The sequence below is a fragment of the Brachyhypopomus gauderio genome, chromosome 7 (assembly GCF_052324685.1).
Source record: "Brachyhypopomus gauderio isolate BG-103 chromosome 7, BGAUD_0.2, whole genome shotgun sequence".
NCBI lineage: Eukaryota > Metazoa > Chordata > Actinopteri > Gymnotiformes > Hypopomidae > Brachyhypopomus > Brachyhypopomus gauderio.
Genome location: NC_135217.1, coordinates 9779081 through 9791049, shown reverse-complemented (window position 1 = coordinate 9791049; position 11969 = coordinate 9779081). Strand labels below are relative to the sequence as shown.

At 39.9% G+C, this 11969-nt stretch overlaps 1 protein-coding gene across 1 annotated transcript; it reads right to left on the bottom strand.

Moving 5' to 3' along the window:
• Position 1: 1 nt before the first annotated feature.
• On the bottom strand, positions 2-10122 carry LOC143518759 (cationic amino acid transporter 2). Its single transcript, XM_077011510.1, has 12 exons — positions 9947-10122; positions 8664-9034; positions 6777-6932; positions 6392-6554; positions 6151-6287; positions 5476-5698; positions 4155-4291; positions 3735-3837; positions 3294-3409; positions 2540-2706; positions 1852-1960; positions 2-1426 (listed from the first exon to the last, which is right to left on the bottom strand). The coding sequence occupies exons 2-12, from the start codon at positions 9031-9033 to the stop codon at positions 1275-1277; spliced, it is 1833 nt and encodes a 610-aa protein (XP_076867625.1). The 5' UTR covers position 9034; positions 9947-10122; the 3' UTR covers positions 2-1274.
• Positions 10123-11969: the final 1847 nt, after the last annotated feature.

Sequence of the window (11969 nt, the reverse complement as noted above, 5' to 3'; positions counted from 1 at the left end):
CCTCAGCACCTTACCTGAGTTCACTCAGTCTGGGGACAACCAATAATCGATTTAGTCAGCCAATGCGTTTTATTTTAAAATATTTTATTCATTTATATTTGTACATATAATAAACCCAGCCACAGAGACAACATTTACCTGTTAATCTATAGCCTACTGTGAAAAAAATGTTACCAAAGTTCAATAATTTCGTTTCGAGAACGACAACATTAGACGATACAGAAAGAAATGAACCTTTTATATGTTTACCGTACAGTTAGAAATCTGGTTTAAATGTGTATTCATCAATGTTGAAGAAGTACCACCACCTCTAGCGGTTAGGGGTGTTGAGTTGTTGAATACAAGCCCTCCGTTCCTGCTCCGCCCATGAACACAAAGGTCTTCGGTGACCAGCCGTAATTTTCAGGCCATGCAATTTTCTAGCATTATCAAAGTTGTCTTGCCTTCTCTTCCGAGCGAGGAAGCAGACTGTTTATTAAGAATACTTCGCCTTAAAGTTGCTGGCTGTTATCTCACGGTGAGCTTTTGCATGCAGAAGCCCCAATAAATAACAAATGAACTGGTTTGTTCCACTTGTAAAGTGCATGTATGTATGTATTTCTGCACCCAACTTCATTGCCTTCCATGTAATTAATCTTTCAATTTTGGAGAAGAACTTCCAGTGTTAACTGGAAGTTTTTTTTATTGTATTCATTTTTAAAACTTGTGCACAGTACAAGCACCTGCATGGTTCTTGTCGGATTCTGACTTGTTTTCTTAGCCAAACAAAACTTATAAAGTAACTGACAAGAGATGGCTGTAAACACAAAACACATCCTGTGGACTTTTAACAGGTTTCTTCAGGCACCTAATACACACATGCTGATAACATTGCTAAAATAATACATCTTGTTTTTTGTTTGTATATAATAGGCATATAATAGATGTGCTGATAGAAGTGATAGGAACAAAGAACATGAAAAGATCCAGTGACATCAGGAACTAAGTGCACAAAAAGCTCAAGAAATTTCCAGGTCCAGGAGAAAAGAAGGAAAGATGTGGAAGAGTGAAAGCAGCAATTGTTCCAATAAAAATCGGAGTACTGGGGGCTTTCACACACACACACACACACACACACACACACACACACACACACACACACACACACACACACACACACACACACACACACAGCTCAGTGCAGTGCAATTCAATGACAAGGTCAATTCTTTTTCCTCATTGCACTCAAAGACAAATTAATCACTAATGATTGTACTCGCAACAAGGCAAATCCTTTAGAATTTGGTTTGTGGAAGAGTGCAGGAACTCTCTGTGTTGCCATTCTTCACTGTATCAGTGACAGGTTTAATTTGGACCTGGTGAGAGGACTGGTCTCGTGTCTTCTGGACACTGTGCCACACACCATAGCAGAAATAGATCAGGATGCCTAAACACGAGAGAACAAAAAGTGGAAAATAGCAGAGGGCTGTTGTTTTGTTTTGATGATGCTGTTTGCTTCAGTCAAACATAACATGGTAAAAAATAAGTGCAACTACAAAGAAACAGTAACAAAAGCATTGTCTCGCAGATTGCTTTGTCAGAGTGGGAAATGCAATTAAACAAACAAAATAACATAACAGGCTATTCATTTTATTGTTTTAACCCAGTGCTTTAATATAAATGATAAATGTCTGATAAACCCATTGGCTGGTTTTAAGCAATGGAACCAAATTGTTATAAAACCAAAAATCTATGTATTAGGAATATTAGACTGCTTTACCATCATAAGAATGATGCGAGAGTTAGAGAGGATGTGAAAAATGTGGCAGTCAAGACTTTCAATTCTCAAGAAACTGAAGAAGTTCACCATACCTACTGCCATCCATACTGCATAGCGGATCCAGGTTTCTCCTCCCAGTTGGACCATGAGATATATATTGACGAATGTGCTAAGTATAGGAAGCACTGGCAGAAGAGGAACCTGCAGGTAAGACAATACAGCTTCTAGCATACAGATTATCAGGTCTACATCCTACCTCCCCTGAATACTCTTTAATCCTTCCCAGATAAAATTTGTTAAGATGACCCAATACCTCAGTACTTTTAGTGTACTATTAGAAATGCACTCAGTATAATCCCAAAGGGAATCTTTCGATCCCTTTCTCATGGTTTTTTTATTTATTCTTTTTTAAATAAAGATTCAGGTTTTAAGATAAAATCCTGCAATCAAAATTATTGATCAGGTAGAAAATGTCAATAAATTATAACAGTGTGAAATAATTACAGTTGATGCTCCGTCTATATCTTTGGTTAGACTCAAATTCTTTAAACGCAACCAGGTTTTTCAGATGCAAGGCACTTCATGGTAAGCTCAACATGCACGCCACAGAGAATGTAAATCCCATTATCAAATTCTCTTCAGAGCTTGAGAAGAGATAATAGGACAAACGATACAGAGCAGATCTGATCCTAGATCATTAATCTCTGAATAACTTTGGATAATCCATAAAAAGAATCCACTGCAACCATGTTTAGCAAATGCCAACACGTAGTCTCTCACCATGAAGGAAGACTTGGTGCTGCTCTGTGGCTGTCTCCAGATGATGACGACAGTGATGACCATGCAGAGTAGAGCTACCGTGAGAATAAGAATCGTCCACCACTCCCGTGCAAGAATGGACTCCATTCCCATAGTCAGAATCACGCTCACAATCACCGACAGCACAACTGGACAAAAACACAGACACAAAGACAACGTTGATGTCTTGTCACTCCTGTCCTATGGTGGTTCTGGTGTAGGTGGAAGCAGATTGTAAAAAGCACTAAGCACCACTGAAGTCACCTTCTCACCTTCTCATCTTCTCATATGGTCATGGTGCAAAAGTCACAATGCACAATATCGCCAAAATGGCCATTATTATATGCACACATTATGCCCACTCTGGGCATGTGTGCCTTCACAGCCACGCTAGTGTCCACTAGAGTGTGTGAGTGTGTTCTCACTGCATGTATGGCTTAAATGCAGAGGACAAATTCAGATAGGAGAAAAAATTGGCAAAAAAATTGCTAACTTAACTTATCCAAAATGGAAAAGCATGCAAACAAAAAGGTTAATCCCCCACTATCTCTATTGCCTAAACATGGTGATAATCATGGCTCAGACGTTGGAGCTCAAGTCTGAATCATGAACCTGTCAGTTCCCAGTCTGGGTCACAGACTGGGTCACAAGTCTGAACTGGACAATTGCCACATTTTGTACTCATATGTCAAAAGTGTTCTGGCATAAGAGATTGGCAAATAAAAACATGACTTACTGATAAAAATGGTGAGTAATGACACAACTTTAGAGCTTTTACGAGTAGGGGAAGATGGTGGGTGCAGAAGACTCCACTTCTGTTTCACTTTTAGCTCCTCTGAATTTGCTTCATATCTGCATGGACACAAAGGAGCACACAGCTGCTCAATTGGGTTTTTTAATTTGGTATTGTCAATGTATTCTACACTCAGTGTGAGATACTAAATGTCTCAAAATGTTTACTTTTTGAATATTTAAACTTGATTCAAACTGTACAAAAATTGGCTCAAAGTAAACAAGTTAGAATGAAACCTTGAGCGGAGAAACTACAGAGACTCTACAGTGGTCGTTTTGTAGCTGAGCGGTTAGAGCAATGTGCTAGCCACACCATGGTCATTTGTCAAATGTTGTGACTGTATCTGTACAGTTTGGTCACTTGTATTTCCATTGAAAGGCGTACCTGAGGATGAGGATACAGATTGCAACCAAAGTGTAGGCAAACAGGGTACCGATGGACATCATATCCACCAGGGCCTTCAAGTCAAACACCAGGGCCAAGATAGCTGAAAAACATAACACATATATTCTTATTAAGGAAACAATACAATATGTTCCATACAATATGTTACTCATAGTGATAGATTTGTAGAGAAACTATGGATTAGTGATTTGCACAGTTAATGACAGTAGCTGGAACCTCTCACATATGAACTTCTAAATAGGACCTTTAATTAGTCAAGACTGTCTAATTGTGAGCTGCGTTACTTTTACTCTAAATGTTCATTCTTGTTTTTCATCTTAAAACACTGAATTGTCCAGGAAATCCCATCCCCACCCAATTTGCTGGACGTTATGAAGGTTGTGTTTTCCAGTGTGTTACCTGCCACTACTCCTGAAGCGATTGTAGCTATTACAGGACTCTGCCTGGAGCTCATCTTACTCAGGGGTTTGAAGAGCAGTCCATCACGGGCCATGGCAAACAGGACGCGGGGCATGGGGAACATAGATCCCAGTAGACTGACACAAGCATAAAACAGTCAGAATGAATTTGATCACAGATCACAGACATTCTACAGAGGTTCTCAGTCTCCCTCCTTAGGCCATGTGCATCTTCAGTGCTTTACATGCTTTGGTGGGTTACATGCTCTGACACAACTGATTCAACGCATTAACTGCTTGACCATTAGCTCATGAGTGATGTATTAGAGCAGAGAGAACACTAAACTGTGTTGTGAAATCGTTCTCTGATCACTCAAACACTGCCTGTATACGCTCTCTTTATTAGGTACACGTGTCCAACTGCTCATTAACGCAAATGTCAAATCAGCCAATCACATGGCAGAAACTCAATGCATTTAGGCATGTAGACATGGCCAAGACGATCTGCTGCAATTCTAACTGAGCATCAGAATGGGGAAGAAAGGTGATTTAAGTGACGTGGCATGGTTGTTGGTGGCAGACAGACTCGTCTGAGTATTTCAGAAACTGCGGATCTACTGGGAATTTCACGCAAGCCATCTCTAGGGTTCACAGAGAATGGTCCGAAAAGAGAAAATATCCAGTGAGCGGCAGTTCTGTGGACGTAAATGCCTTGTTGATGCCAGAGGTCAGAGGAGAATGGCCAGATTGGATCGAGCTGATAGAATGGCAACAGTAACTCAAATAACCAGTCATTACAACCGAGACATGCAGAAGAGCATCTCTGAAGGCACAACACGTCGAACCTTGAGGCAGATGGGCCACAGCAGCAGAAGACCACACCGGGTGCCACTGCTGTCAGCTAAGAACTGGAAACTGAGGCTACAATTCACTCAGGCTCAACAAAATTGGACAATAGAAGATTGGAAAAATGTTGCCTGGTCTGATGAGTCTCGATTTCTGTATTTCTGAAAATTCTGCTATGGCTTAATTTGATGAGAACTTGAATGTTCTAACCACTGCTATCACAAAATCAGCTTTTCACATCTTATTAGTAAATGTTTAACTCTTGTTCCATTGCATATTTATCCATGCAGTTTGACATTCTGTTTTTACGGCTTTCCTGTGAACATCTCAACTGTACCTTCCGTGCTATCCAACACTCAGCAACATGCAACACATTTGGCTTTATGGTGCCCTCATTACCAAACACATCAGTCCCCATTTGGCCTTGTCTTGGCAATTAGGATGTGTTTTATGGTGTGCCATTATGGGCACTTTACCTGGTGGACAGGGCACACAGGGAGCCCACGGCGACGACATATTTGGCTGGCGCCCAGCCCACGTGGGTGAAGGCGACTGGTAGAGGACTCTGCGTGCTCAGCTGGTAGTAGGGCATCATGAGGGTGAGGGCAGCCGACACTCCGAAGTAAGCCAGGAAGCAGATCAGGAGCGAGGCAATGATTCCCACGGGGATTGACTTCTGGGGGTTCTTAACCTCCTCACCTTGGTGTGGAAGAGATACCCCCAAGAGAATTTGCCCCAGGCATCATACAGAAATGTAATTGTAAAATCGGGGCCAACTCTGAATGCTACCGCTGGTCTTTAGTCGGTGACACGTTTAGGATGCTGTTAAGTCAGCAAATGTCCATGAACAAGTTTACTCAGCAATGTTAATGTTACTAGAAAAAAGGCTTAGACCCTAGTAGGTGCTAATTGGCCTTATATTTGTCTGAATTGTCTGGATAATTGTCTGAAGTGTGCTAATTGTCTGAATAAATGTCTGAAGTGTGCTAATTGTCGGAAGTGTGCTTACTGAGTTTTAACAACATACACACTTCAGACATATTTTTATCACAAGCAGTTAAGAAAGATCAGCATTTAAGGTGTTGTTGTACTATATTTTGTTTAGATAAGTTAGCAGCCAAAAATGACCAGTGTCAGAAGAGCTGACGTACCTGTGGTGGCGATACAGTCGAACCCCACGAATGCGTAGAAGCAAGTAGCCGCTCCCGTCAACGTTCCCTCGAACCCGAAAGGGAAGAATCCTCCATTTCCATAATTTACATTAGTAAGGTTTGTATCTGAGCCATTTCTATTAGTGCACAAAAGTATGAGTAACATCAATGTCAAAGGACCTGTCTGAGGTGGTAGGCCTTACTTCCCTTTACATATACTTGAGATGAAACAGCAACTTACACAGATAATGAAGAGTTGATGATGTCCTCCTCGGTTAGTTGCCAGTTTCCAATGTCACCCTTAATGAATCCAGCAATAATGACAAACAGCAGCACAACTACATTTACAGCAGTGAATATCTTGTTCACTATTGCTGATTCCTTCACTCCAAAAGCAAGGATACCTGAGAACCACAGAAATAACAAATGTCACCATACTTTAAATAATATCTAATAAAAATATGTCCACAAGCATGTCACATGTGTACATTTAACCAGAAATATTTTAATAATAAATATCAGATTCTACAGCTTAGACACAAAAAACCCTTGTGAATATACCATATATAATATACCATGTATATACAGTATTGGTTACTCAACATTTGCTATCTGATAGAACTCGCCTGCTAAGAGCATAATAAGGGCAGCTGCAAAGAAGTCTGGGTAAGCAGCAAGTCCAGGCAAATTCATGCGTGCATGTTCACTCAAATAATTAGCAATGACATTCCCGATCAGGTCATCAAAGGTTCCACTCCATGCCCTGGCGACACTGGAGGTACCTGTGAGAGACAGATTATAGTATGTCGTAAAATCATTCAAACTAATTGCACACAGATCAGCTGTGACGAGGCACATGTTGCATGTTGATGCTATGACGTTGAGGTTTATGTGCGTGGTGCCATAATTCAGCCCTGCCGCCTTATGAAACAACACCTAAGTCTGAGCTTTGGCCACTGACTCATTTAGCTAAGCAAAAAATCAACTGATAATACAGCTAATGCAAATACTCACTACCTTAATTAACTTATTGGGTAATAAAATGTCAAAAGACCTGATGTAAATTGTGATGTTACATCTCAGTCAATGGTGTATACAGTATAATGCTGGTGTATGAAGGTAAAAATGTTGCAAAACTTCATAACTTTAAGGATCTGATCTGAGAACTTCTGAAGCAAAAACCGGACTTGTACTTTTTTAAATATGAGAACATGTAAACTAAAATCTGTACTTGTAGTTTTGATGTGAGAACTTGTAGAATAAAAATTTGAACGTGAATATTAAAAATTCACTTGCAAAAAATGTACACCAATTCATTTTTGGCTATACAACCACATATTCAAGCTCACCCTCTCAAGTTGACAGCACAACTTCAAATCTCCATGCCTCCATTTTTGCAACAATATCTTGGTACACTCATAACTGCTTATAAAAAATGATACCAGTGATTGCACTGGTTTTAGGTGCACTGGTTTGCTAATACTGCAAACATGGCAAATGGTCTTAAGTAATCAATATTACAATATGATGGAGAAAGTCACTTGATGTTGTTAGGACATTATCTTAGTGTCCCTGGCAAGCCAATGCTATCAAACCAGTGCTATAATTTTTTCAAAAGCACTTGTAGAATACTCAAATTAGTGTTGCACTTGTAGAATAAGTGTACCAAGATATTGTTGCAAAAGTGGAGGTGCACAGATTTGAAGCTCTCCTGTAAACTTGAGAGGTTAAGCTCAATTATGTGGTTGTATAGCCAAAAATTAATTTGTGTACATTTTCATTTTTATATTCACGCTCAGATTATTTATTCTAAGTTCTCATGTCAAAAAATGCGAGTTCAAATTTTATTTTGCAAGTTCTCACATGAAAAATACAAGTACATATTTTATTCTACAAGTTCTCACATCTAAACTACAAGTGCAGATTTTAGTTTACAAGTTTTCACATTAAAAATACATGTCCAGATTTTCTTCCACAAGTTCTCAGATCAGGTCCTACAAGTTTTACAACATTTCTCCCTCCATAAACAGTCCATCCAGCAGAGCTGTGGCAGTCACGTTCTCAAGAGGAATGTGCAGCACGGGTAGTTAGAACCTGTTGTTTTAAATTTGGAAGAACATAAAAGAAATAAGAAATAAGGAACATGTATAAGTGGGTGTGTGATAATGTAGGTGACTGTGAGTGAGGGAGGGGCGAAGGGTGTGGGTCTGTTTGTGTAGGCATCTCTCTAGGTCAATGGGACAAGCTCACAATGACAGTTGGTCTTATGAACAAAGGATGAGATTAATTCTGAAATGAATTGCCTGACCCAATTACACTTTTGCTACTGGGGAACAGACCTGGAACTGTGATGGTGCAACATCATTGGCTGTTGTATGAAGTTGTATGAATTTTATCTCATTTTGAAATGAAAAGAAAGGTTGTTTTCAGTAGGAGATCCAAAATGATATTCCAACACTATACTTAATCCAGCCTGAAGAGATACATATTGCCATTACTAAATTATTATTTACCTAAGACATAAGACAGCAGAAGGTTCCATCCTGTGATGAAGGCCCACACTTCTCCCACGGTGACGTAGCTGTAGAGGTATGCTGACCCTGTCTTGGGGACACGTGCACCAAACTCGGCATAGCACAGCCCCGCAAAGACAGACGCCACGGCCGCAATGAAGAAGCAGATGATGATGCTCGGGCCGGCCACAGTTCGGGCCACCTCGCCAGACAGTACATAGACGCCAGCCCCCAGAGTGCTGCCCACCCCTAGGGCCACAAGGTCCAGGGTGGTCAGACACCGCTTGAAGTGGGACTGCTCCCCGTCCGGCTCCAGGGGCTTCCGCCGGGACAAGCTCTTTATGAAGGTCAGCACCTTGTCACAGGACATCCTGGGATGGCCAGAAAGACCCAGACGCAAAGGAAAAAATGAATATAGAGTTGTGCCCTCCCCTCTTCTGTCTTTGTGACTCTCTGCCTTTCTTTGTATCTTTCTCTTCCACTCTGTATCACTGTTTTAAAGTATGTTTTTTTACCAGAGGTGGGCATTCCTGGTTCAGAAAGTAAAAGTCCTCTCCAGGATTTTGCTCAGGCTTCTTGGATTGTGTTGATTCCACTATTTTTTCCTGGCTTGCACTAATTAGAAAATCCATCAAGCTTGAGTAAAATCCTGGGAAGGAGTTCTGAACCTGGAATGTCCACCTCTGATTATTACAACAGATGAATCAAATCAAGCCAGAATGATAATTCAATTGGTGTCAAGTTGTGATAATTCATCCCTCCATTCACACCTTATACAAATACCAAACCCTGATAAATATTTAATGGCTTAATGATTGACATTTCACACTATATATTTTTTATGAATCACCTACTATTACTGAATCTAGATGCTGTTTAAATGTCTCTTTAATATAAATTAAGTTTGTTTTAATGTATAACTTTAAATAACATAATTCCCTTATAATATTGGAAGACTTTGTCATGTTGTTCTACTGTTCATCCAAACCAAATGCTCAAAACCAGCTAATTTAGTTAAAATGTCTCATTCTGCATGTTTGATAAAATGATCACCAGAGGTGAGATAGGTCATATGTATAGTCAGCAACATGTATATATGAACATAATCATGAGACATACAGCTCTAAACCAGCTCAATGCAAAGCTGAGTTTTCAGTGTTGAATCAACGCTTACAGTGATGAACACTAATGCACTAAAAAAAAAAAAACGAATGCAAAAAGTTTAAATACAGCTGTAACGTTAAAAACTAATGCAAACGTTCACTGAAATCTCCAGAACTTACCTTGCTTGAACTGTTCTTTGTTCTAGATTACTTCTACTTCTACTGTAAAAGACTTCAGCTTGAACTATTGTTTCACTGAAGTGACGTTTCAGTAATCCGCTAATTGAACCAGAAGTACCAATGAAATCATCCGCATGTTTTGCTGTGTCTGGTGAAGTTGGTATCTCTTGCCTGAATGTTGAGATTGCAAGGTGTGGCAGTGAAGTGTATCTGTGTGTGTGCGCTGTCTCAGGTCTCTCGACCACAGTCCATATTGCGGGGCCCCTCCTGGCTCTGCTCACGTGTTCGAGACGTTCACATGTCCCTTTTGACAGATTCTGTTACATTTAGGAAAGTGGTGCGATTTCTGAGAATGAACAAGATTTGTGTTTTCAGGCAAGCATTCTGGACACGTTTCCCCGATTCAGTTAGATTGTACTATGTGAAGAGGCTCCGTACGAAGGTCTGAACGAGTGGGAATTACTGGGTCTCAGAAACCACAGGCTCTTTGAAACCAGCAATCTTAACCTGACCATCACGTCTATCAGATTCAAATGTCGGGGGGGTGCACATGACTGTGAGATCCCACTTGTGTGTTGGATCACACCAGCAAGTTCCCAGAGAGAAGGTGAAGGTAAAGGCAATATAAAAGCTTGGCAGAGTATGTCTGTAGAAGGCTTTTACGATATCAGTTATTATATAATGTTTATGGAAAAGTGAGTAACTTTAGTAAATGTCATGTTATACATATATATATATCATAAAACATATATATTTATTTTTATACTCTATTTAACTTATATTTTAATAAATATAATAATGCAAGCATAAGCAGGTTTACCTGAAGAATGAGTTATTATTGATAAGGAGCTGATTATCAGGCCTGATAGGACATTAGTTACAGGCATAGATAAAACACAACAAAATACCATGGGATATATGATCCTGTGCTGACTCCATATTTGTTATCTCAAGAGCCAACTTCCAGAGCCATATCTGTGAATTTGCATATATAATTGACAAGCCAATGTAGTTCGAAAATCACATTTCCAACTGGGGATGCTTTCTACAGTCAAAGCTATAACTGTCTATCAACTTCAATTAAACAATTACTTATTCTTCATGATTTTGCAATTAAACTAGATTAAAGTGCATTTCCAATGGTGATTCACCATTGGCACTACAATTTAGTCCAAGACCAGGCTTAATCCATGCTGGGACTGTCTCTTCAAGGTATAATCCAATAATCCAGTGAACAGGTGAACAGGTCTGCTCTGATCTTGGAAACGAAGGCTCACAACTGAGTGACTCTCATTAATCATTAGTGATTAATCTGTTTTTGAGTGCAATGAGGAAGAAGAATTGACCTTGTCATTGAATTGCACTGATCTCTCTCTCTCTCTCTCTCTCTCTGTGTGTGTGTGTGTGTGTGTGTGTGTGTGTGTGTGTGTGTGTGTGCATGTGTGTGGTGGGGGGGGGTTGGTGGTTCCAATTATTTGCTGAATGAGACAAACCTAATACTCATTAAAAGAACACAGCAGAACAAAGGTCTAAAAGCGTATTGCATAAATGGTAGTTCTTTTAACAATTACCGGTATTCATTACCTCCTTCCACAATGACAATTAAATTATGTTACATTTTTGATACATGTTTTACTTTCACAGACATAAAGAGATAACACTGGTATATCACCGATCCTTTTTCCTGGAATGTTAGCCCTGTAACCTGTTTCCTTTCCTTCACCAGTTATCAGGCTGATCTTCGAAATTATCCTCTGACTGCCCTAACGCCTCCGATATCGCAAATGGACAATAACTGACAGAAGGACACTCCCCGAGAACTTCATTCTGGCACATTTCCACATTACACATTTCCACCCACTGCAGGTGGGGGGTGTGATTGTCAGATTTGATAACTCTCTGTACAGTATGTTTTCAATATAGTACTACTCAGAGGTGTGAATGGAGTGTGTAGTATTTAGCACCAATGGAGGAGATTCTTAAAAACAGACATCCTTTGCCTCGTCATTTGCACTCTTTGCGT

Coding starts and splice junctions, on each gene's coding strand:
- LOC143518759 (XM_077011510.1), bottom strand. CDS start 9,033: ATGTCCTGTGACAAGGTGCTGACCTTCATAAAGAGCTTGTCCCGGCGG. Junction 6,555..6,776: donor CCTTATTATGCTCTTAGCAG/GCGAGTTCTATC, acceptor TGTGGTTCTCAG/GTATCCTTGCTTTTGGAGTG. Junction 6,288..6,391: donor ATCAACTCTTCATTATCTGT/GTAAGTTGCTGT, acceptor GTGCACTAATAG/AAATGGCTCAGATACAAACC.